Below are 27,068 nucleotides of genomic sequence, written 5' to 3'. Positions count from 1 at the left end.
GTGAGTGTAGGACACAATGTGGTCTAATATATTAATTGATGTATAAACAATACTGTACACTTAAAAACAAACCAATGACAACAACAACAAAAAAAAAAAGCTACTTAAAACTACAACAGCTTTAAACTGTTTTATTTTCCAGAGGCAAAACTCTATATAACGTCTTTGTTTTCTTTCCTATAGCAAGTCCACATGCAACACCATCGACTCTTCATTTTCCAACATCACCCATTATTCAACAGCCTGGGCCATACTTCTCACACCCAGCAATCCGCTATCATCCTCAGGAGACTCTGAAAGAGTTTGTCCAACTTGTCTGCCCCGACGCTGGTCAGCAGGCTGGACAGGTGGGGTTCCTAAATGTAAGGAAGCCGTTTTTCTTTCTTCAGAAGTGTTTGTCCTTTGTAAAAATTAACCACGGGGTTATTGATGGGGTTATTTTAACAGCATGTCGCCTGAAGGAGCGCGCCTTGAGTAGTTGCTGGAAGGGACAACAACAACAACCAAAAAAAAAAAAAAAATATATATATATATATATATATTATTATTATTATAATGATGCTGTGCTGCAAAAGTATTTTTAAAAACAACAAGACATCTCCCCAAAAAACCACTCGACCACATTGTGGTGGAAGTAGATTAAAGTGTCAGAGAAGCTGGTGCTTCAGTGACCTGCTGGGTCCCCCCACAAACGACTTTGCTGCATGTGTTGTAACCCTTGTGGAACCAGGGTTAACAAAATACGAAGGCAGAATAATTTTTATTAATTATTTTTGAAGTTCAGGGGAGAGTGGGGGGGAAAGAGCAGGAAAAGGGAGGGTGAGAAACAGATGTTTCAGATCAGCTAAGTTCATTAAAAAAAAAAAAAAAAAGATACTGCCTTATAGCACTTTAGATCAAGTTGACCAGTACTTGAACTCAAGATGTTAAAAGTACAGTTTATTATGGTTTGTTATTTCTGTAAGCAGTTATCTTTTCCCCTTATCTCTATGAAAAATTAAGCAGAGTTCCAAAGCTTCAAATAACCATTTTCTTTTTTTTTTTTAATCAAATAAAGTGAATCATCTTGCTATTATTGAAATAGCATTCTGGACGAATACAGAATTTATAAATTTTATGTAAATCAAATCTAAAATAATGCTCTGAATATTTCATGAAATGTAATGCATGTAACTTTTTCCAGCCAATGAAGTAATAACTGGCAAAATTACTGCTTCTCTCCTGACGTACTGAAAGTGTTAATGAGAATTAGTTTAATTATTAGCATCTAATTTATTACACTTATTTAATAAGCTGTATTGTTCTCAGTGTTTTCCTTTCCCCAGCAGAAAAACTGACTCTACTTATTCCAGCCAGTCCTGGCTTTGAATAATGTCTGCAATATGTTAGCAGATACATTTATGTCTAGACAACAAATCAATACAGTGCTTTTCTTTTTCCTTGAGTATTCATTTGCTTAATTTATCCCAAACCATTCAGCATTATGAACTGTTAGCACACTCACAATGAACAGGCAGCAGGGGTCTTCTTGGCAGGAAAGGGACCTAATTGGGAGACAAGATAGTGCTTGAGAGATGTCACTAATATATTAGTTTATTAAAGGTGCTGGATGTTGGAAAAATAAACACCTCTGAAGGATTGCTTCTTGCTGCAAACTCTAGTAACTGCAGTCTTTGAAGGCTGTGGGAGTGCTGCTAAGTTAAATGCAGATGAATTTGAGTCTTACTTGTCCCCTGAACCATTTCTGCTCTAGCACGAGTGTGATTTGCACCTCCACGACTTTAAGGCCTTTTGTCAGTGCCAAAGCAGGTGAAATGAAAATAAAGTCCCAAGTGTTTTGCCAGGATGAGAATTTTGTCCCCGGCAATTCAGGCTAATGGAAACCCTATCAGGAATTAAAACATTATTTTCTTCAGCAGTACTTAGAATATGGATCTGTGTTTAAAGCTGAGCTTTTATCATCAATGGAAAAGCCAATGTTCAGTGCCAGAAGAGCTGCAGTGAGATCAATTTGTAGAGTGCTGTCGAAAATGATCTCATCATTTTTGTCACTAAAATGGAACACCTGATTCACAGCCTGTCCTACTTTCTCTTTATAATGGTATTTGGCATCTATCTGTATGGCTTTCAAGTGTCCAGGCTGGGTTACATTTAAAATGTAAACTTAATAAGCAGGGGGAGGGTTGGCATGCTTTTCTAAGCCTGATCCCTGTTTTTGTGATACTTGAAAACACTTTTACTTATGGACACATTTTTCTGATGATTAATTGAAAGACCACACTCATATAGCTGATCCCCTTCAGCCTGTGACTGACCACATCCCAAGACTGAAGGGAGGGTGGTTTTTTCTCCCACTGTGTAAAATGAAGCTGTTCTAAGTTCAGTCATTCCTCCATATAATCCTAATGGCAGCTAAACCAAGAACTACACTATTACTAACTCAAAAGGGATGTGGGAGAGCAGTTATTTTAATATACACTCATTCATTTTCCTGTAATGAGATATCAGCATGATTTTTAAGACCACCAAAAACGCTTGTTTTTTCTCTTAATGAGCAGTATCTTTAAGAAATTTACACTCAAGTCCTAAACAATGATATCCTGAGGGTATAACAGAGGCACGAAGCTGGGGGATTTTAGGGGTCAAAAATACTGCTTCACCTCTCACTGAGCATGGGTTAGTGCTGCAGGAAATGTAAAGAGGAGTAGAATTTAATCCAGGACAATTTAATCTTAGTTCAGACAAGCTGCTAATAGAACATGCATTTAAAAGCCAGAATTGCCACAGTTTCACAAGGTTCACAGAGTTTGACACAAAGTTCTTTGAAGTCCATGGAGAATTTGAGCCAGCACTTTCTTTGCCGCCTCTCAAGTAATTCTAAATGTATTGCACACAGTTTTTAACTAGATTGTTTTTACTGGAGCTTCCTAATAGCTGATTTTTAGTATAATTTTTGTCTGTTTGCTTGTTTCTCGGCAGCCCAATGGTAGCAGCCAAGGCAAGGTGCACAATCCATTCCTTCCTACCCCAATGTTGCCACCACCACCTCCGCCACCAATGGCTAGGCCTGTGCCTCTGCCAGTGCCAGACACAAAACCTCCAACCACATCAACAGAAGGAGGGGCCACCTCTCCCACTTCTCCAAGTAAGTATAGACGCAGCGGGATCCGCGGGCTACCGGCACCGCCGGCGCTCGGCTGTGCAGGGACAAGGACTGCACACACCTTGGGAAGCAGGAGAGCTCTCTGCACTCCACCATGGACAAAACTCTTGAGCTGCTTCTGTGTTAGCAGCAGGGAAAGCCTTAGCTCAAGGTTGCAGTTTTATTTTTGACTCGGTTGGCATTTCGCATAACCACGTGCGAGGGAAATCGAGGCCGGTGGCTCAGCTGTGACACAGAGCTCGGATCTTTGGGGTCTTGTTTGCTGCCGTGGGGATTCAAGTTGATATCCCATCCTGGGAGTGCTCAAGGCCAGCCTGGATGGGCCTCTGAGCAGCCTGATCTAGTGGAAGGTGGTCCTGCCTGTGGCAGAGGAGTTGGAATTGGGTGATCTTTAAGGTCCCTTCCAACCCAAACTATTCCATGGTTCTGTGATAAGATGGTATCTCAAGCCAGGTTTTAGAGGAGAAATCCCACATGGAAGTCAGGCAATCTCCTTGAAAACATCCCTGCTTATACACACTGGGCTAAACTAACAACCATTTCCAGTTTACTTCAGTTGTCATTCTTTTGGGAATAAATCTTCCCAGATTAAGCCAGACATCTTTCCCTTATGCCGTGAATTTAAGCAAGAAATTTTGGTATGTCTTAAGGCCAGGGAGAAAGCTCTAATCCTCTCCCACCACCCACACGGCTCCCATATGCATTTTGTGTAGCCACAAGTCAAATTTAGGAATTCCTGGATGCACACTTGGGGATACTACTTTGGAGTCACTCTTCTGGGAAACAAATGCATTTCAGCTGTGTCTGATGCTTTCAAAAAAAATCTGGATGTTCAGGGAGTTAATTGTGAAATGATTTAATGAAGCTATGCTCAAACTGACATTTAAAAACAAAAGGGAAGCTTTCAGTGCTTTAATGGCAACTGTAGGGGACTTGTTCCACAGTGAAGGGAGTCCAAATAACATCCACAAACAAAAATCAATCTAATCGAAAGAGCAAATCCCTTTGTGTGCTTTTCAAGCTTATTATTTAAATGCTATATGCAACCACTGCTTGATGTGCAAAGAGGTACTCACTCTTCAGACCAAGTGAAGCCTACATGTTTAAAGCTTTATATACTGTTCAGGAGACTTGCACAGGTTCCAGGGGGCATTTTTAAAATCTGGTAGTTCCTCAGAGGTTTTCATTGCCTTCTGCTACACGATAGTGCATCAACTGCAAACTCAGCAAGATGCTCTGGCTCGCTTGGAAATGGAAATGGGTTTTAGTATGAGACAGTCTGGTGAGATTGTGAACACGATCTTCTAGAATCAGGACTTCTCAAATTGATCAGCAGATTTTTGTTGAGTGAAGAAGTTGATTCATTCCCTCCCCTCCGCTCCTCTTTCTGACCTTAGACCAACACTGGTGCTATCAGGAAGTTTTGACACTTTCTGAGGGGACTTTTGAGTCCTATCAATAAGATTCAGCGGTGGGATCTAAAAGGTTAATGTTTAGTCATAGTTATCACTGAACACAGTCAGCAGTGCCTTACTATCTCCTTGCCTTCAGAACCGGGAAAAACAAAACTAGGTCAGTGTGTACTTGTCATTACGGTTGTGACTCAGTTTACTGGCAGTGTCTGGTGTCAAAAAGAAAAGAAAAAATTCCCAACAACATTTGAGCACTAATCTTAATTTTTTTATGATACTGTGATTGTGTAAACAAGCCCAGAGTGTTTCTAGCCGGATTCTCAGCTGGCAGAAAAATGGGTATTTCTCCTCTGAAGTGAGCAGGACACCCATCGGTGTCTGCTTGGGGCTGGTCACTGGGCTCTGTGTTCAGCAGACAGCTGCCACGTTAATTGGGAATGGAGGTTTTCTCAAGAGCAGCCATTTAATGGTATTTAAACAAAAGATTAGGAAAATAATTACTGTTTGTTAATTAGCCACGCTGATGACTAAACATATAGTTCTGTACATATTCAGGCACGCATCTTCCTTTTGGTAAGGGGTTTGAATAACAGTGACTCAAGTTGTAAAGAAGCATATAATTTAATTTAGGGACAAATTTTACAGAAAAGTAGATTATAGGAAATATTTTCTAAGAAAAACTATGACATGTAAACCAAAGCCAGTGGAAGCATTGGCCACTTAAAGAGGAAAACAAACTGAAGTTTGAGGCGTCGCAGCCAGGGTTTGCCAGGAGGACCCACTGGGCTCCATTCAGTGTGTCAATCAGGACCAACCCTCCATTTCCCTCCGTGTTTATTTTTTCCTTAACTAAATATTAGCCTTCAAACAGCGAGTGCAGATTCACCAGAGTTCCATAAAAGCCTCACAAAAAGGTGTTTTCCATGGTTACGAGCTGCTGGAGCGCACCGGTTCTGGGAGTGTCGCCGGGCTATGGCTGACTGCCCCGCAGGGCTGGAGGATATTGGAAAGTCACTAATGCAACAAAGGCAGGAGTGATGTTAAATTTTGGCCAGACTCTCTCCTTAGCCGTGTGGAAGAGAATGATCCCCCCTCCTCCTGAGGAAATGGAGTGAAAGGGGTTGGCATTTGCTCCATTCTCCTTCCCTTTTTTGGTCTAGCAGAAAGCCCTCAGCAGAAACAAAATGCAGTCACGGCCCAACCAAAAATTGGAATATGGCCCTCCTGAGGGGTGCAGGAGCCAGGAGCAGCTGTTCAATACGGCATGGCCTCCTGGGAACGAGAGCTAAAAATCACAACAAGGTGGTTAATGATTCTCAGAGCAATAGTGAAACTCTCCAGCTGTGACATTAACCAAAACATGAACATTAGTGCTGTCCAAGGAAGGAAGAGCCCCTGGAGATGCACGCTGGGGATTTGCCACTACTGGGTGGCCAGGCGTGCTCTGGGAGCTGACAGTTTCAGCTGTGAATCTTGTCCCTTTGAAAAGCCAGTATTTTCCTTAGTCAGATGGCACAATGGAGATGGGATTCACAAGGTTTGGGAGGTTCATTTTTCCTCCACAAAATCTTTTTCAATAGAACATATCTTTGATATCAGAAGCAGGCCAAACATTATCTTATCTCAGATCTCTTCTTGATTTTGTTTGGTAACCCATTACAAACACAACACAGTATTTCCTTGAACTTGGCAGTTTTGGGGTTTAGTATGTCACTGCCCAAAGCAAACACCACCTCCACTACATTCCAGTTGGGCTTTATCACTATCATAATTAAATAATTTCAGAGCAGCCCAAGATACTGCCATCCTGTACACCCTGACTTTTAACAGCTTTTTAAAACTAAGTGTTATTTTCTGAGATTCACAACTCTTCAACTTAAACAAACTCATTACTGCTTAACGTCCCTTTGAACAAAAGAGTTTTCCTGTTAAATGGCATTTGTGTCAGGATGAGGAGAACAATCTTGTGGCTGTAGTAGAGGATTCATAAAGCCAAGTGCCAGGTCCTGCTCTTGGGTCACAACATCCCGTGGAGCTCTCCAGGCTTGGGACAGAGTGGCTGGGAAGCTGGAAAAGGACTTGAGGATGCTGGTCAGCAGCAGCTGAACATGAGTCCAAGTGTGCCCAGGTGGCCAAGAAGGCCAAAGGCACCTGGCCTGGATCAGCTCTGGTGTGGCCACAGGACCAGGGCTGTGACTGTCCCCTGTGCTGGGCACTGGTAAGGCCACACCTCGAATCCAATAGAAAAACACTGACGTGCTGGGGAGTGTCCAGGGAAAGGAATGGATCTGGGGAAGGGTCTGGAGCTCCAGGAGAGGCTGAGGGAATTGAGGGGGCTCAGCCTGGAGAAAAGGAAGCTCACTCAGGGGGGACCTTGTGGCTCTGCACAGCTCCTGACAGGAGGGGACAGCTAGGGAGTAGCAGGGCTCTGCTCCAGGAACAGGGACAGGACAAGGGCAAATGGCCTCAGGTCACACCAGGGGGGGTTTAGGTTGGATATTGGGAAAAAATTCTTCAAAATAGTGGTCAAGCACTGGAGCAGGGGCAGTGGTGGAGTCCCCATCCGTGGAGAGATTTAAAAGCCCTGTGGATGTGGCACTTAGGGACATGGGTTAGTGGTGGCCTTGGCAGTGCTGGGGTAGGGGTTGGACTCAATGATCTTAAAGGTCTTTTCCAACCTAAACATTTCTGTGATCCTGCAATCAGATTGGCTTTCTCTCCCTTTGCTATGCATTGACTGAGCACCTTCTGGGCAAGTTTGAGCTTTCTGTTCGCTCCTTTCCCCATCCATAAAAAAGAGGGTTGATTCTCATTCAATTTGCTAAAATTTGCAGTTCCCTCTGACACTCAGCTGCAGAATGCACTGCAGTAGGAATTGTTCTACTGCATCACATTCCTCCAGTTAATCCTCTTGCTGCAGCTTGAGAAACAGGACAACTCTTCACATCAAACACATGTACCTGTCATCTTGGTCTGTAAAAGGGAGACCTAGTGGTACATTAGGTCATCACTCACCTAAATCATCTTTACCAATCCTTTTAATCCAGAACGATGATAAATTACACACTCCTGCTCTCAATAGCAATTATTTCAGGAAAGTATATTTAAAAGTAACATTTCCCTACTGCAGGCAACTTTAAAACACACAACATCCCCAAAACTGTTTGTTTGTCTTGTCTTTCATACAATTTCTTGCCATTTTGGCTAAATATCAAAGCTGTCTGTGTGAGCAAATGTTCTTTCTCTGCCAGCTCCTGTTTTGCTTGTTCCTGAAGTGAAGCATCACAGCAAATTTGTGGCATCACATTCATTTCCTTGGCTGTGGGCTGTGATGTTACAGACAATCCTTAGTGAATTCCAGTAGCAGAAAGAGCAGGCTGGGCAGGAAGCTGTTGCTGTTCATGCCCAACAGGACACCTATCAGCTGGTGTGAACCAGGGTAGGTCTCTGCAATTCCCATGGAGCAAAGCTGATAAAATCTGGAGATCTGCCTAAGAGACCTGGCTGCTATTCCTTGTTCCTTTCCATGCTTTGACTTTTCCCAAACTGGAGTTTGAAGGCCCCAGCATAGGCTCAGCTTATATTTATGATATAAAACAATGTGACCTAGCTTTATCCAGTGAGACAGTTTGCCCATCCTAATTCTGGGGCAAAGTCTAGGGATCAGACCTCCAGGAATCCCACCTCCATGTAAACCAAGAGTATTTATCTGAAGACAGTAAGATGCAGCTGGAAGTTGATCATGGTCTAAGCAACACTCAGTACTACTCCCTTTCCTGAAACAAATCTCCCCCTAACAGGGGAATGTGTATTCCATGTCAGCTTAATAATATTCCAAGCCAAAATGGCCCCTTCCAATCCACAAACATCCCGGAACATTTTACAGCAAAGAGGGAACAGCACCTTGGGAGAATCCAGTGTAAATCCTCTGCATATTTGTCATTTTGGTGCTCTTCCCTCCTTGGCTTCAGCAAGGCAGTTATATGACCTGAAGGAAATACCAAGCTGACATCTGAGTATTTTCAGAAAGCAAGTTAAACATCGTTTGGAGCGGAAGGAAGGTATACATAGCAACTCACCCAGCGAGCTTTGAGGGGACTTTTGTGCATATTACACACTTCTCAAATGCTTTAGAATTTTTTGTTTGAACAGAGAAGCCATTTAAGTCAGCATTCTGCTGGTTCCCCTTTGATTTTCTACCAAATATCACAGCAAAAGTATCTGCCAGCGGGGAACTGTAAACAAGATCTTGAGTTCCTTCCCTTCTGGGTGGAACTTACCTGCTCCAAGGGATTAAATGGCCTCTCCACTCAATCTGCTTCTTTAAAAGTAGACCATGAGAACCAAACAACAGATGTTTGATTTTTTAGCTCTAAGTTAATTTTCTCCACTGCAGAAGGAATTCTTAGTCTTGCACAACATTAGTTCATTAGTTAGTTAAAAAAAAAAAAACCACAAAGGACAGCACAGAAGAATCTTAATGTAAGGCACTAGCAACAGGGAAATGCCCTTTGCAAATGTGTGGCTTCTTTGAATTATTAACCAAATTAACATGGTAAAACACTGACGAGAACATCTCACCAGATCTATTCAATAAATTTCTTCCTTGATTTGCAGGTAAGAGTAACATCCAGCTTACCTGTTCACAACATTCAAGCTGCACCACAATTTTCAAAACTGTCTCAGGAAGATGAATTATTGCACTTAAAATTTCCTTTAAGACTTTGTGAAAGAAAAGTGTTCCTTGCATGATTTTTGTAAGTGTTAGCTTCTTGGAGGGAAAAGCTCGCCTCACCAGAAACAAGTGGGAAAAATTCCTTCTTAGAATCCAGGAGTGCCTTATCTCCCCCCATATCAGCAGGAAATGAAGATATGCAGTTCCTGGGGTGATTTCAGGGAATCTTGAGAAAGGGAAGATTACTGATGAACTGTAAGAGCTAAAAGGCATCATAAGACACTTGTGAGACTGGAAGGATGTGGTTCTGCATGCTCCTAGACCTGGGAACTCATCACCCAACGGCTTTGTGGGAGGCAGAACATCCACACTGCTCCAAGTACAGACTGGGCATTGGGTGAGAAATCTCTCCAGGGCCTTAAATACAGGAAGTCCCTGAGCTGAAAATAATCAGAGGTGGGAAAGAATAGGAGAAAGTAAATATGTGACCTGTTTTGGTTGCATCTGCTTATGACTTCTAAGAGAGGTGACAATGGCCAAGGTGGAGCAGTGATCTGATTTGGCAGTCTTAAACCAAAGGCTCCTCCAGTGTAATTCCTCTTCACCAAACATTTGCCTTCAGAAAGGTAAAAGAGTTTCCTCCACACAACCAAATCAGTGTCTTCTCTGATTCTTAACTTGCTTTACTTTTCTGTAATGTTGAGGCCTCAACATTATATTTAGCCTGACTGGAATTTGGCAAGTAACTTTCCTTTTACTATTGTTTTTTTGTCTCTTCATTGGATAGTTAGGTTGTCTGGGGATTTTATTCAGCAGAATGCATTCCCATAAATACATTCAAAATAGATAGGAGCCCTCTTTGTATTAAGGCATCTATTTGCGTTATTTGAATTTAGATCTAAACATGCAAAAAACTGAGGAAGAGAGAAGATTGCTTGAGGGTTTTCAATGAGACGAAGACTAAAAATGCATTGAAAGCTTTTGGATGTGGAAGTACGTGGCATTGTGGACAGTTGCAGTGGAGAATATAATGCAACAATAAAATCATTAAAGTACTTCAAGTTTGGAAGTAATCTGGGTTCTTGGCTTGCACTGCATTTAATAGCTTTACATTTATGGGAGCCACTCCAGATTTTAAAGGCAGCTTCAGCCTTCAGACTGATTGCACTTACCACCCCAGTGAAACTGCAACCCATTAATTTTTTACCGAAAGGATCTTCCTAGTTTGTCAAACACATCAAGTGAACATTTTAGAGAGTGCAGACCACAGCAGTACGAAAACCAAAACTTTATATCCAGAGAGAATGCTGGATTAGCGTGAAATAAAGGGCCTGATTCTGTTAATGAGCGCTTAGATAATTTCATTGCTATACAAAACTCTGTTAAAAATAGAGATACCAGCCATTCGAGTGAAAACAGTCAGGACCTGCAGGAATCTCCTGTGCCAACCCATCACAGAAAGGCCTCCAGTGGTTCTCCTTCAGGCTGGAGAGCTTCACGCCCTCCCTTGAGCCAACATTTGTGGCCGTCCCCTACGTGTTGACCCCCTCACCATTCAGCCCAAGCCTTTCCAGTGTCTCAAACCGAACTCTCGCTCTCTAAAACGTTCGCACATTTCTATGTCAAACATCTGCTTAGGTGGCTCTGAGACAGTGTGTTTTGGTGTTGTTCGTGTGCAATCTAGTGCCGCTTCCTCAACGCATGTGTCCCTTCCCTTCACAGCCTACTCGACACCCAGCACCTCCCCCGCAAACCGATTCGTCAGTGTTGGACCACGGGATCCAAGCTTTGTAAATATCCCTCAACAGACTCAGGTGGGCCGCTTTCGACTTCTCTGTTTGCCTGCAGCCTCTTCTCCTCCTCCTCCAGTGTCCTCTAACGTGTCCCCGCGGAGCAGCTGCACTGCCGCTGTCACTTCACCCACATGGTCTCAGTAACTACAGTGAAACGTCACTTGCAGTTTTGCAGTTTGTTTGTCTGTTGTGTTTTTTTTTCCTTTGTTTCTTTGTTTTTTATTTTTTTTTCCTTCTTTTTTTTGGGGGGGCTTGTGTGGTGATAACGCTGCTTTGTAACTGGAAGGACTTCTCTCTGCTTTCTAAGGTGTTGGCTCCCAGCACGCAGTTGTTTGCTCTAGGGACGGGGTTTTAAAGGCTTTGGCTCCAACCTGCTCCCCAGGCACTGCATTTAATTGTGTTTAGATTAGATGGTAAGGAGAAATCCTTCCCTGGGTGGGGAGGCCCTGGTAAAGGTTGCCCAGAGAAGCTGTGGCTGCCCCTGGATCCCTGGGAGTGTCCAAGGCCAGGTTGGACAAGGCTTGAGGCAATTTGTGCTAGTGGAATGTGTCCCATGAAACAAGATGATCTTTAAGGTCCCTCCCAACCCAAACCAGACCAGTCTGTGATATGCAAAAGGAGCTCAGAGAGACCCATCAGATAACAGTGCCCTGTAGTCCCCCAGCAGACACAACGTGAGACTGCTCCAGTGACTTCCATGTAAAAAAAAATACTCAGATTCCTGGTTGGCCATTTGCATGGTGGGCTTTGAGCGAGCGGGAGATTTTTGTGATTGTGAGCACATCTGTTTTCCTTATGCAAAGAGAAAAAAGTCCAGTTGAGGCAGGCCTATAAAGCTGGGCTAGCTGAATTCATGGTCCTGCTATGGTCAAATCAGAAGCTCAAGTAAACATTTGTGTTTCTTTAGGAGAAGGACGAGATTTAAATGTGCTTTTTTCCAAGCTATATCAAATTCCCAGGGTCGATTAAGAAAATAGTTGTTGGCAGTTTTGTTAGCAGCTAATTTGAGCCAGATGTTGAAAAAATTAAGTCTGGGCTTAATATCACGTTATCATGGGGGTGGGGGGGGGGAAGGTATAAAAAAGTGAGCAAAGTTAGTGCTTTAGGACCACTGTAGTTTATAGTTTGAAGTGATTGCTTGACTACATTGCAATTCTTTTAAAGGTCAACTACACAAAGTATTTGTGATTTTGTTTTTGAGCTGTTGCAGTGACTAAAAAGCAGTAATTCAAATAACTGGCAAACTGGGCATTACTACCCTTGGCTCTTGTAAGTTCTTTCAAATGGTTTATAGGCTTCTGAATAATTAGTGTGCAGATTAATGGCTGTCACATGCCACAGTAGGTGCATGAAGACAGACTCCTCGTTGTGATGGCTTCAGCACCTCCACTGTCACTGAAACACAGGTCACTCATTCCCAAAGATTTTTAGTTTACAGGGCTGCAAGCAGCTGCCTGTGAGCACAACGTGATTTTTTGCTGTCTGCTCTTTGTGTACAATTTGTTAGGGGTTTTAGTTTATAGCTCTATGCACAGCACAGGTTAAACTATATCGAATCTCAAACCTTCTCTGCATTAAATAGGGTCACAGAAAGTACAGCAACAATGCAGAGAGGGGTTTAACCCATCAGATTCTGGGGGGTTTTTTCATGCCTTAGCAAAACTCAGCCTGCACCCCACTTTTCCAGCCTTGTGCTTTATGGGGTTCATGGTGTGGCAAGTTCTCATGCATCTTCCCATTTAAATCATATTTCTTCAGTTGTTTTGGAAACAACTGGAATACACAGAAATACACTGAAATTAAGGTGTACTGCTAAAGTCCTTAAGCATTTGGTCTTTTCCTTCATAGCTCAGGAAACCTGAAACCCTTTGGAGAATGCTACTTACCTTTTCCAGAAGACTTGAAAAACTCCGTTGGTAAATTGATTATGTAGTAAGGCACAACAGTATTAAGTCTCCAAAGATATTTAAAACTTACTTGCATCCTGCAGCCTAAGTTTCCCAGATAAGTTTGTTGACTGTAAACTTTTATCCTCCTTATTTATGACTTAAATCATTTTAAAGTGCTCTAGCGTTACTTTAAGTGCTCCTCTGTAATGCAGTGTAGTGAATAACAATGCTGTACAGTGAAAAACAATACTCAAGCACAGCTTTCAATTAAAGTCTAACATGCTGCAGTGGGCAAGGAGACTGACTTCCAGTCTCTGACTCCAGCTGCATCTCCCTGCTTCTATACATCATTACACCACCACAACCCACTTGATACTAAATATATAATTTATCAGCAAACTCACTACTTATTCATGAAAGGACTCTGAAGTTGACTGTGCTTTGAGTCAGAGAAGTGAGGTAGAAGTGCTAACTGCAATGATTTGGGATTTACGTAGCATTCCTCCAAACAAAGACAGGCTTTTGTGCTCTTTTTTGCAGAGCATTAGTGTATAGAACGACCACTTAGGATATTTTCAAAATTAAAATGCAAAAACAGATAGGACTGTGTTATTAAAAGCAGCTGGGGTGGCTCCTTTCCATCAGGATCTGTAGAGTACACCCAGAGTCAGGCTAAGATACAGGTCCTGAGGACCACTAGCTGCCAGGGACACAGCAACCTGAGACAAGAGGAAGCAGGGGACACTCCGAGCTTCTGGAAGTCAAGCTTAAATATAAGGGTTAAGCAACTCTTTATGCTGAAACAATAAAATAAAAATGAAGGCTGTATGTGAACATCTGCTTTTTAAAAACTATCGTCCAGCTACAACCCATATGAAAATATTTTAGTCAGATTTTTGGTGGCTCTGATGTTATCTTGGTGGAACATTGCACTATAAGCACTATTTGCACATCATCATAATCATCATAATCATCATCATTAGTCTTGAAGTGAGTCTGTGCACAGGGATGTGTCAGTTCCACGTAGCAGGAGTCACAGTTCCCATACGTGGGCATTCCCAGAACATTGGACTAAAATCCCAGGCAAATGTACAGTGGGCTGGGGCAAGGATTATTCTGTCCTGGGCTGTTTCTAAACAACCAAACCCAGTACATGCCTTTCTTAATCAATATTAGAAAAATTATCAGTAGACATTTCCATTAACGCTATGTTCTGATTTATGTCATGTTGTGGCAAATATAACCCCTTAAAGGAATTTTATAGCATTTATCTAATATTCATTAAAAAGCCATCTTCCTGTGTCAACAAAGGTTGCAACAGGACAACCACTCCATCACAGAAGAGATAGGGAAATAAACTGTTTTAAGTCAGTAGTTCTGATTTGGTAACAAAAGCCCCAAAGGGCTGTTGGCTTTGCCTGGTTTTAGCAGCTTCCAAACTTTTCAGCTGGTTTGGTTTTGCATCCACTGCTTACACTGTCCATCACTCTGCCACTCCACTCACTGCACAATTGTCCTGTCTTGGGGCTTATTTGAATCTAAATTTCTGTTTGAGCTATTAGAAGCAACACTTGACTTGGCATCCCCTGGATATGTTGACAAAAAGGCACAGGTGTTGTAACCTTTGCTTGATAAATCATTTACTTTTGCTACTTGACTTGCAAGCAATATGGGGGCATCAGCTTTTTAACTGCCTTTTCCATATGCAAATCAGAAATACAGGATGCCTGGGGTACAGGGGCTCTGGTTTCAAAAGCAAGTTGGTCTGGATACCTCATGACTTAGTAATAGATACGTCTCTCATATTGCCAAGGACCTGCAATACAGAGAGTGGTGGAGGGATGGGAAAGTCCCATCACATTAATTAGGGACGAGCCTCTCGGTAGCACCGAGGTGAATAAAAGGGTCTGAATTTTGAGGTGTTTTTTTCCTAAAATTAATAGTGAAACACAGGCTATGGGCTGGGAGTGTGTGCAGCTGGGAATGCTAAACCAGCAACCTGTGACCAGAGTTTGCCACACACCACTCCAAATGCTGCTTGCTGCTCTCTAATGCCCTGGCTTTGCTCTAGGGTACAAAATTCTTTTAGGGATCCGCGTGCTCTGTACTCATCATGCTGCAGCTCCACTTCACACTGAACATTGTTTACTATGCTGAGTCCTGTTTGCCACCTACTTAGCCTACACCTTCCTGGAAATTGTACTTGGGATGCTAAAAACAGCTCCTGAGAAACACATGCCTGCTCCATCTAATTGCTCCTACCTGCCACTGGCCCATGTGCCCTGCACAGGGAGGGTATGAGGATGCAGGGAACAGAAACTGCCTCCAACTGCAGGCACCCAGGCAGAGGATAACCACTTTACCCTGTGAGAAAGTGAATATTGTAGACCTGACCAGCTGTTTCAGGAAAAATCTCTCTCTAATGCAAACATGCTCTATATCAGATCCATCCCAGGTAGTTTCTAAAAACTTATTTAAGGGCAAACCCAAATATTTATTCCCTTGGCTTTCACTAAGATAAAACTTATTTCACTATATAAAACTATTCACTAAGATAAAACTTACTTCTAGAAGGACAGAAGCTCTTATTTCTAGAAGCTCTTCCTGGTTCTGCCTTTGCACATTCCCAAAGCACTGTCAGATCCTGGATAATAAGCAAAGGTCTTGTGTTTTCACACTTTCCCTGGTGGGGCCCTAGAGCCACCCAGCTACAAGAGAGCTCTAGATAGACCTCATCCTTTATAGCACAAAACAACTGAAACAAAAGGCCTGTAACCTGCCTAGAACACTGAAATAAAGTTTAAGAAAAACCCCAAAAGTTAAACAAACTTATCTAGGCAGCAAAATAACAGGTATGAAAACCAGCAAGCTCAGCAGAACAGCCTTATAAAGACTAGGTACAAAAATTCACCCTGTAAAATACATCTTTAGAAGAGCAATAGTAACTTAGGAGGGAAATCACTGAAGTTTAGCAAAGTGTTTAAAGTACAAGGAAATTGCTAACTCCTTTAGATCTTCTCCTGCTCCCTGCCCTTCCCAAATTAGACAGTGGTATCTTTGTAGCTTTCTCCTTTTGGGCTTTTATTTATCTCTAAAAAAACCACCATATGCCTCAGGTGCATCCACAAACCTAATTGTACAATTACTTTCTTTCCCAGAGACAAGGCAAAACCCGTTTTGCTTCCCCACAAGCAATTTTTTATTTTTTCTTTTTCTTTTTTTTTTAATAAGAAAGCAAACTGCAACCTGCAATTTTTCACTGGCAGCACTTTAAAACAAAGGGCATGAGAAAAAAAAAATGAGCTGGATGCTGTGTCCTGTAGGATAGCAGATGCGAGCTCTGTCAGAGCAGGGGGGGAGGCCAATTCCAGAGGAGAGGGTCCTTCTGTGAGAGCATTGCTGTCCAGACACTGGAATCTGAGGAGCGTGGTGCAGGTGATGCCCCTCTCCAGGAGGCAGGCAGGGAAGCAGCCCCACTGGGGGCATTCTCCAAAAGTGTATAGAATCCATAGATCAAAGTCAGCACCTTGACTGGGAAGCTGATGCAGCTCCCGCAGCGCTTCGCTCCTGCAGCTGAAACCACGGAGCTGCTCTGTGCCCAGGTTCCATTGCCACCCTATGGAAGAAAGAAACCAGTGCACACATTTTTTTTTTTTTTTCCCTCTGCACAAATCCAACGTGTGTTGCCTGCCTGCGTGGGGATTTTCCATCCCTGCCTCTCGCTGCCACCGTGCCCTACCCTTTGCCCCTTCCCAGGGGATGCTGAGCCCCACGCAGCTCGTGGCCGTGTGCTTTATCCGTGAGCCCCACGGGCTGCCTGGCCTGGCTGCCTGCACACCCTGCTGCCTTGGAATGGCACCAGGCAGGTCCTGCTGGCCCAGGGGGACAGGGGCAGGGCAGGGTTTTGTGGCTCTGTGCTGACAGCTGAGCCAAAGCCTCGCTCCGCACACGGGGCAGGGTAGGGACACCTCGAGGGGTGTGTGGGGGACATGGCAGAGAACATCAGGGGCTGCAGGAATGACACCAGGCACTTTATTTTGGGGGTTCATAAGCCAGGTCAGAGCTACTTTTGCTCAGAGGACTGTTCCTCCTCAGGATCACAATACTCATCCTCGAGGCTGGATGTAGTGCTTGTGTCTGAGTGTGAATGGAGATAAAAACCACTAACTTGGAAGCATTTGTTAGACTCAGACCCTTAAGAATTCCATATTCCCTACAGTAACCTCCCTAAGCCAGCACATGTGTCCAATTTCAGCTGCAAAGCACTTCTAAGCACACTTGAATATTCCTTTTCTTTCTCTTGGCCTGTCCAGAAAATGTAGTGAGAGGTTCAGAACACGATTTCCATGAAAGAATAACATCTTTAGAGTGTAAAGAAGAGAAATTTGCATAGATCAGGTATAAAAACACAGTTTTGGGGTGTGGAACTGCTGCTTTCTGCTGAACTTAGAAGGATCACTCTGCTGCCAAACCCTCCAGGGACCTGTGGATTTTCTTATATTGGCTGCTTTCCTCCAAAACCTGGAGCCCCCTTATGATCACTCTGTCCAAGAAGTGCTTTGCTGTTGCACCAATGGCATCAGGCAACTGACACATGACCTGAATTTTGGTCCTGTGTTTCCTCTTCCACCCAGGACGTAGGAATACCATTCTGAACTTGAGGATGTCCCAGAGATGGCTCTGAAAATGCAGGGTGAGCCTAGAGAGAGGTGGATAGGAAATTCCCCTCTCAGGTCAGTTCCCAAAAAGAGCTGAGAACAGCACACCTCAAAAAGAAAGCACATATTACTCTATAGAGGTAAAGATTCACAGAAAACTTCCCAATGACATCATGTGGTTGTATCTTCAAAGTGGGATGGAGCCAAATCAGTCCCAAAATGCCTGGGTTAGTCCTCAGCAGGGGAGGTCGTTGTTCCTGGGCTTTTTCTTCCTCCTCCTCCTCCTCCTTGTAGGCTCTGGTGAACAGTTCAGACTCTTTTTTGGAAACCAGCACTCAGCATCCTATTTCCAGTAGATTTAGCATAGAATTATTTACAATGGACATAGAAGAATTTCCCAAACTAAGCAATTAAACTTACTGAGTTTTCCCCCTCCTCACAATAACCAGGAAGCCTGTGCGTAAGGCTGCCTTTCTGTGGGTTTTATGGCCATTACTTACTCCACAGTGGGGGAGAAGAAAGGGAAGAAGTAAGTGTGGGCCTGGTGGGAAGAGTTGGCAAATGCAGAAATATGATGAATGAGCTGGAGAGATTTAATTTCTTACTAAATTCTCTACAAGCTGTGTAACCTTTCTTTAGCTAAACAATTACTCTAAAAGGCAATGATTTTCTGTGTTTTCATTGAAAAGTCTTCATAATAACAATGGCCTATGTTCTCCTTCTTGAAGAACTTCTGCCAAAAAACAGTTTTCTTTTTTCCATTCAGCAGGAAACTTTCTTTTATTTTTATTTTTTCAGTCTCATATTCCCCGCTAACGTGGATTTACAAGGCCCTACCACTTACTGCATGGGTCTGGGAAGAAGCTTCCCCTCAGGCCAAATCATTTTGGTCCATCTCCTTTGTAGGGATTCTTGCAGCTTCCTCCCAAGAGGACTGCAACCACTGTCAGAGACATAATACCAGACCCATGTGGCCATTTAAGCTGACAGAATGTGACATTCCCTGTGTTCACAGGTCAGGGGACATGGGAGGGGATTCCCAGATTTGTTTTTCAGAGGACAGGCAGCTTCTTGCTGTGTTGTGGTGGGTGCAGTGACTTTGGTGTAGTGGGGGAAGAGTCATCAGGTGTTTAAATTCGTGGTTGCCAGCATGAGACAATGAGAGGAGCTGATGCTCCCTGAGCCACAGGGTCCAGTGTAGGGGCTGATCCCTGATCCCACAGGGGCCTGTGGCCAGCTGGAGCCTTGGAAGGACTTTGAGGGCGCAGCGTGGGCAGAGCACTCTCACACCCTGCACTCACACACACAAATCAAGCCAGGCTAGGGCAAGGTGATGGTTCTGTGCCCCTTGCTGCTGTTGGCTGGCTTGGCTGATCTCCTGGCCACCAGTGCCCGCCCCAGCCTCCACGGCAGATAATGCTGTATTGGATTAGTCTGCTCGCTGCTGCATCAGGCCCACGATCAATTTATTGACTCTGTCAGAGTGGCTAGTACAGTAATTGTTACAAGAGCAGAATAGAAAGCAAGAATGTGTCCACATAAAATATAAAAATGACGTTTTGTTCGTTCTTTCCTCTTTGGCCCTATAGATCTTTGTGTGTTTACACAGTGGAGAGCACTTTACTTAAGTTAATCAGCTCCTTCTACATTATTAATTGCGACAGTTAGGGTGCTACGTGGCAGCAAACGTATTATTGAGAGCATTGATCTCACGCTGACGGTGTGGACCTGGCTGGGTTTTGTATTCCTTCCCTTCTTCCCAACTGCTTGAGGGCACTATCAAATCCCATTTCTCTGACTGACAATACACCATCAAAACCATCGATCCCAGAGAGGGGCAGGAGGCTGCACACCAGAAAGAAAGGAATGCTCAGAGAGCCAGGCTTGGGAAGGGGCTGTTGGAAGTTGGTGATGGCAGTAATTACATGCCTGGCCTGATTTCTCTATTTTGTAAAGAGTAATAATTTAAGAGCTGAAGTTTCCCAGGTGCTGAAAATTTGCAGAGGTGGCACGATGAGACCTTTTAAAATGTGTGCAGAATGTATACCCGTTAAAAAAAAAAAAAAAAAAAAAAAAAAAAAAGGCCATACTGACTTTTTACAAGGGTTTTGGAAGTGCCTTTGAAAGACATTTCATGAAAGTTCAGCCTTCACAGCTGATACCTATATGAGCTCCATAAATTGCACCCAGCCTGACAAACTCCAGTAGATGTCACATGTGACCTGGATGGAAAAGGTCAGCAGCTGAATTTATGGCTTTTGCATTTACTGGAACATTAAGATTTTTTGCCAACTGCCATATATACTTTTTAAAAATTCCGCAATCAAAGGATTAGGACCACAATCCACAATGAAAGTCAAAAAATTAAAGGCCACAATCCCTACATCCTTCCCAATGGATAGGCATTAAGCTACCTCTGTTCTAGGAATCACCTTTGCTTAATTGCATTAACACAGAGGTCAAGGAATGAATAAGCTCCAGAGGTGAACACTTTGCAAAATAGACTGTCCTGTTCTGAAATTAATAGTGAATTCCATAAAAAGGGACCAAAAGAAGCCTTTTCTTAACAGAGTAGGAGTCCTCAGTTTGCAGGAGAAGTGCTGGACTGTCCTAGAGAAATATAAATAATACAGAAGGGAAAGACTGGGGTTTCAAAAGCAATAGGGCAAAATTACTTCAATTTTGGTAAAACCTGTTTATATTTTAAATTTTACAAAGATATCTGTTCTTAGTAAGGATTACTAACAGCATGGGAAATTGCAGCTTTCAAATTTTACCTGGTTTTCGTTTAGAACAGCAAAACGTCTCATTTTAGGCTTTTGCTTTGATAGCATTTTCTGCTTGAACAGAGGTAGAACTGAAAAAGTTTAATTTAAAACCAGGATTTTAAAAAAAAAAAAAATCTCATAAAAACCAAGAGGCTAAACTTAAAAATATCTTCTAGGTTTCCCCTTAGGTGCTTTAGTTATTAATATTCAACTTTGAAAACAGTATTGACACTGTAATCATAATATTCTCAGGCATATTCACTTGTGTGACCCAACTGTTACATCATCTACATAAACACTGGTTATTACACATGAAGAGATGCAGCTGAATGTGCTGCAGAAGGCCCTGAAATGTAATTTTAATTATGAGATATGAGTAACCAAAGTCACAACCAACACTGTGCAGCCACCTCTGAGGCTGAACACAATAATTTAGGAAGAGATTGTTCCTGTGAGGGTGGGGAGGCCCTGGCACAGGTTTTCCAGAGAAGTTGTGACTGTCCCTGGATCCCTGGAAGTGTCCAGGACCAGGTAGGATGGTGCTTGGAGCAACCTGGGGTAGTGGGAGGTGTCCCTGCCCTGCAGGACATTAAAAATATAGGCTTTAAGGGTTTCTTCCACCCAAAACCATTCAAGGATTCTAAGAATCTCTGCATTGCTTGGAGCAGCTTTATACAACTTTAAGTAGCCTTTTGTGCCTTTTCTGTAACTGCATCTTTTTAAATATGACAACAGAAAATCTACCTATTTTTAAAGAAAAAAAAGAAGGATAACTTGAGATACGATATTTGCATGTGGGGTTGGGTTTTTTCATCTTGGCATGTGCTAAACAATGAGATTTGAGATTTTGGAAGAACACTTTGACTCATTATATTCCTTGTTTGGCTATGCCTGGTTTGTTGGGGCTTTTTTAAGGACTTTCTTGTAGTCCTTTAGGTTAAAGATCATGTCTGAGAATCTGTGGTATGGGACTCAGCTGTACATTCATTGAAGCTCATGAGAGGAGGAGGTGGAAGATTTGTTATTGGCAGGAGCTTGTTTTAAAAATACAATAACATTTTTGTTTAATTATGCTCATCTTTTGCTTATAACTATGCACAGTAGAGTAAATCTAGTCTTTTTCAGATAAGAGAAAGGTTAAAATTCACATTTTCTTTATGGGGAGGGTTTGCAATGCAGTCTTCATATATCTGTGGAGTTTTTATTTTGTGGTTACAGGTATTAACTGTCAGTGATTCTAAAGACATCTTCCTTGATGTAGATATGGGTTTGGGTATGGGGTTTTCCCAAATTTCTGGTCTTCTAGGCAATTTTAGACCAGGTTGGACAGGGCTTGGAGAAACTTGGTCCAGTGGTAGGTGTCCCTGCCCATGGCAGGCAGGGGCTTTGGAGGATCATCTGGTCTTTAAAGTCCTTTCCAGCACAAACCATTCTGTGATTCCATGATTTCCCAGCAAGGGAGGCTCCACAGGCTCTTTATAAACCCTCTTCCTACAAGCACCCAGGGCAGAATTTGTCCCAGCATTGGTAACTGCTTTATCAGTGCTGTTGATACTGTGTGAGTCTGAACAGAGCTCAGATTCTTCTCCTGGAAGCTCTCTGGAAAAACAAGGAGTAAAAGTAGTAACATTTAGGGGGGAAAAAAAGGGGGGAAAAAAAGCTGGAGGAGAGCTGTAGTTACCCATACAATGGAGCAGCTTGCTTAGGGAGTACAAAGAGCCACTTCTACACAGGCTATTTTCAGGGAAAAGCCTCACATTCAGTGACTCACAAAAGCGAAGAGGCACCTTTTGATTTTAAGTTCAAGGTTTACTTTAGTAATTTTGTCTGTTTTCTCTGTTAGTATTAATTAAATTGAGATAGTTTAATTAGTATTACTAAATTTGATCATTAGTAGTAATTCATTCTGCCTGCCATACTGCACAAATATGATGAAGCAGAAATAACTAAATTGTTTAATTTCATCTCATTTAATGACTTTACACTCCACCAGGACTTGCATTGGCATCTCACAGTATGTGTGAAAATTGCTCCAAGCTAGGCCAAGACCCAACTCCCTTTAGCCAACCATGTCTAATACATCCCTCCTCATCCAAAGATGATCATGTGCTGCAAAGCCTTTTCCCACTTCTCCAACAGAGAGCTGGCAACCTCTGGAGCCTGGGGTGGTCTTTCCCTGCCCCACTCACACAGCTCCTGTAGCATCCTGACCCCAATGGCCCCAGTGGATCTTTATAGGACTCATCCCTGGATGGGATTCCCCACAGCAGGATGGAAATAATCCCTTCATGGATCCCCACAGCTGGGTCCCTGAGCACAAGCGTGATGCGCAACCTTCCATTTTTCCTAGAGCAGTTTAGCAAGGTACAAAGCATCAGGAAAAATGCAGACGCCAAAAGTTCCCATGTTCAGGAGAGGTTTTTTTGTTCAGCTCAATGCCCTCTTGGCTTTCTTTTTTTAAGAGGAGTTTTGGGAAGGGGGGGGTTCCTAATGAATCGAGTCACTATTCCTCCAGCTCACTGTCTTCTGTAATTTTAAGGTCAAAAGTGCCAGAGTTGCCTCTATGCTCCTATTTTGGTCCGTGTTAATTTGGAGACTGGTTTTGATCTCCTTGGCTGGTAACACCTAGGACTTGCCAAAACCCGAATTCCTCTTCCTTTTTTGCGGTCTCCAAACCCAGCCTTGCTCTACCCACCTCTCAAAACCTGCTGTTGTCTTGGCCCGCTCATCACGGGGTCCCCAGCTGTCCCTTTGCCTGGAGTGTGCCCTGCCAGCCCCACTGCTCCTGCTGCCCACATTCCATTCCCTGCTCTCTGCCTCCCAGTCCCCACTAACCCATCCCTCCTGCTTTTTGCCCTGCTTTGATCAGGCTGGGCACACTTTGCTGTCCCCACAGGGCTGCTCATTCGTTCACTTCACCCAGACAGAGCACAGGCAGGGGCCTGACTTTGGGGAGGGATTTTGGAGGGAGTGCTTACTCTCCTGACCAGCCCAAGTTATTCTCTCCCCTCACTTTCCTCTGTGTGCTCTGAAGTACTCTCAGGGCAGTCAAAAAAAGCAGCTGAACTACCTTGGGTAGTTGTAGGTCAGCTACCTTTTGACCCATGATGGGTCTTCTGTTATACCACAGGGAGCCCCTGGACAGGGCTGGGGTGGTGGATGGGTCCCATACAGCTCCACTGGGGCTGTCAGAGCCAGGATGATATAAGAGCTGGATGACCAGGGCAAGGAAAGGCCACCCCAGCCTTCACCCTCTGAAGGCTGTAATGACCTTTCCCTCCTCCATGCTCTCCAGTGGAGAAATGGCAGAAAAGAAGGCTGAAAACTACCTTTCGTACCCCAAACTGCAAAGCAAAGAGCCACAGCCTCTGTAGCAGCTTGCATCCATCCCACTGGACCCCCGGGCCCCTGACGTATCTCCCGTGGCTCGGTGGCACGGGACGGGGCAAAGCCCTGTGTGTGTGTACGTGTGCGTCTGTGCGTGTGTGCTCGCGCTGTCTCGCTGCGAGCCCAGCCTGGGAGGCCCAGGCTGGGGGTTGATTTTCTTTGGATGACTTTCCCCGATTGTCTAAAGCAATAAAAGTAAAGAAACTTTTTTTTTTGGGGGGGGAGAAAAACGGTGGTCGAGGGGAGATTATTTTTGCAGTCCTGGTGCAGGCAGAACTCCCGAGGCTTGGGGAGGGGGGGAGCGGTTTTGCTCGCCTGAGGACTGCAGGAACTGGCTTAAATTGAATAAAACTGTAAGTACAGTACCGGGGACGGCGTAACAAGGAGTTCTGCAAAAGCAACACCACCGGAAAGCACAATGAAGAATAGAGCGGGTTACGCCGCGGTGAAAGTATGTACTGGTTGTTATAACACCGTGCCTCCAGAATAAATTATGTCCCTTTAAAAAGTAATACTTTAACTGTGCAGCTATATAGAAGACAATTAAGACGATATTGTTCTCCTCATTTCCCTCCCCCCTCCCCTCCCTCCCTCTCTCTGCAGTAGCTCTGTGGAAACTTTTAATGCTGCAGCTTGAAACTTGGGCCTCTGGGTCTGAAATGCCTGAGAAAGCACTGCGGGCTCTAACTGTAAAACATTCCTTCGGCGGGCCCTGGAAACAGGGCGCGCTGGCGCAGGCGAAGTTCAGAGGGATCACATGGAAATGAGGGCTGGCTGCAGGCTCCCGAGGAGCGGTTTATTTCCCTTAAACCTGAACTTGAACTTGGGAAGGCACAGCCAGGGTTTGGGCTGGGCTGAGGGCGGCCGTGATGGGCTGGGAGCGGAGCCGCCGCCGGCCCCGGGCACCCACCCTGGGGTCTGGGGGGTCCCCGGGCACCCAGCGGCTTTTGTGCCGTGTCCAGGGGGGAGCTGCAGTTTGGGGAGCCAGAAGGTTTTGCTTTCATCCAAGCAAAAGGCTGGAAAGTCCCGTCGCAGCAGTGTGTCCGCCGTCCCAGTTTCCACGGGACTTCCCGGCATGAGGTTATAAGCGGCTCCAAGTCCCCGTGCACGTGTTGTTTCATGAAAGGAAAGAAATGAGGGAGATCTGCTGTAAGAAATATGGGATTGTTGCACTCCCGAGCAAATTTAACTGTGCCTCCAGCAGAGAAAAATATGGGGCTGTCTAAAAACGAGGCATAAAGTGCAAAACTCAGTCCCCCTCGCAGCACATTTGCTTTTACCTCGAAATAGTAGATGTAAACCGTGAAGCGGGTTTAAAGTTTGGTGGGTTTAAAGGTGGGTTTTGCCTCTTTGAATCCATGCATCCTGCCGTTTCCTTCTTCTCTTGCAAAAGTATGTACAGAAGCAGGGAGCGAGATGCTGATGCTGGAGGGGGTCACCCAGATGTGGTGGCAGAGGTGGCTGCTGTCCCAGCCACAGGCGTGGGGCAGCTTCCTCCTCTTCTGCCCACAGCTGGCCTTGGCTGGGGGTCATATTTTGGTCATTTCTGATTACTCCCGAACAATTTTGGCTATGGTTATAGCAAAACTTTTGAAAGGATGAATGGGTGAAAAAAATCCCGCTTGGCAGTAACTCAGGAAATATCTACAAAGATGTTCTTTCTGGAGCGAGATCTTATTTCAGGGTTTGTGTTAGGATAATTTTTATTCTGTGACAGCACATAAAGAGAGCGGGACAGAGCAATGAGGTCTGGCATAGCTAAAATCCCTTCTGTGTGTGCGAGGTTATATAGTTTATCAATGCAGAAACCACCACGGGCTTGGAAAAGTAAACAGCTGGCTTGGGTCTGTGTGCTGCACTTCGGAGTTGTCTGCAGGATTTAAATGGCTCGCCTGCGATTTTCAGAGCGGGGCAAATATATATAGTTTTCCTTTCAAACATGTCAGAAGGTTTTTTTGCAGCTGTTTGTTTTCTCTGTTCCTTTCTTTTTGTTGCGATTTTCCTTTCTGATTCATCCCGGTTTATTTCGCTTTTACAAACGGCTTCGCTGCCACCAACAAATCTACAAATAAATAAAAAAAAATTTTTAAAAAAGTTTCTAGCCCACTCAGAAAACCCTATGGCAGCGACAAATATCAGAGAAAGCCATCGTCTCTCTCAAAGATTTCATCTCACCCTCCACTTAATCCGCTTGCTGTACCTCAGATCTCAAGTAACTTTCATACTGTGGGCTCACTTTAATGGATAGAATCTATTTTTCATGAAAAAAGCAGGAAATAAGCTGTCTTTCGTACAAAGATTTACAAAATGTAATCATTGTTGAAATATTCTCTTTGAACTGCCTTGTCCGCAGGGGTGTCTGGCTCCCAATACCCCCGTTTCTTTAGAACACCCTTACAAGTTCTTCTGGTAGATCAGGTACACTGGTGGTTCTGGTCTTTGATGTCTTGAATGAATGAAAGAAAAGCATAATAAAAGAGAGCTGTTGATCAAGCATAAAATACTCTTTAAGCTGACAGAATGGCAGAGTTAACACATTCTAAGCTGCTTTTAGGTTTTTCCTTTTTTCCTCACATTTTCCTGTGCTTTGTGTACAGTGGGGGTTTTTATTTTTTGAAAAGTCTCTGATCTATGTAGTATGCCGTCCTCTAACAAAAACCAAAATGGGATTGTTTCTCTCTCTTTCTCCCTTTCTTTTTCCTCTCTCTCTTTCCCTTCACTATCTTTTTTTTTCTTTTTTTTTTTTTTTTTTAAACAGCAAGGGTTGCAGTTTAGCATGGCTGCAGTCATCTTTCAGCCGACCACGCAAAGTTTAGAAGTTATTTTGCAGACTTCAAAGTCAATCTACTAACAAATAAGTGAACTTCATTGCTTGGTTTTTTAGAAGACTGGAGGAAAACTGTAACTGGCAAAATGTTCCCCAAGTAAAGGCAAGACCCTCTGCCTAAAAGCAATTTTGTAAACCAAAAGACGAGCAGGAAAATGACCTCATTGTGAGAGAACTTTTCTTTTAGAGGCAGGGAAAAGGGAAAGTTTTCTTCCTGTAGATCCAATTTAGATTTTAAGTTCCCATACATTATTTATACATCATATTCAGAGTGCCAGCCTACTCTGCTGACTGGGTTACATTTCAAGCATTTGCCATTGATAAGTCTTTGCTGTATTATATTCAGGCTAAATGCGAATATGTCATAGCGCAGTCAATCTTTAATCCGCTGAGCTCCAGGTCGGGGCAGCAGGGGGTCCAGCACTCAGAGCATTGGTTTATACTTAAGAAACATCTGGGGCCAGCTGGGACACTTTACTGGAACATTCAGATGTCT

At 43.6% G+C, this 27,068-nt stretch overlaps 1 protein-coding gene across 19 annotated transcripts in view; it reads left to right on the top strand.

The window, feature by feature from the left end:
• The window catches only part of NFIA (nuclear factor I A), a 350,043-nt gene that overhangs the window by 309,175 nt on the left and 13,800 nt on the right, over window positions 1–27,068 (top strand). For 14 of the 19 annotated variants that reach the window (XM_021542535.4, XM_021542512.4, XM_021542543.4 and 11 more), the window contains 3 exons: window positions 184–362; window positions 2,980–3,145; window positions 10,973–11,064. In XM_021542535.4, the coding sequence (XP_021398210.1) occupies window positions 184–362; window positions 2,980–3,145; window positions 10,973–11,064 (437 nt within the window). The remainder of the gene's footprint in view (window positions 1–183; window positions 363–2,979; window positions 3,146–10,972; window positions 11,065–27,068) is intronic. The other 5 variants (XM_021542494.4, XM_021542600.4, XM_085585653.1 and 2 more) reach the window with 2 other exon arrangements.

The sequence above is a fragment of the Lonchura striata genome, chromosome 8, assembly GCF_050655825.1.
Source record: "Lonchura striata isolate lonStrDom1 chromosome 8, ASM5065582v1, whole genome shotgun sequence".
NCBI classification, from domain to species: Eukaryota; Metazoa; Chordata; class Aves; order Passeriformes; family Estrildidae; genus Lonchura; species Lonchura striata.
The sequence above is the reverse complement of the archived record's forward strand: the minus strand, read 5'-3'. Positions and strand labels throughout refer to the sequence as shown.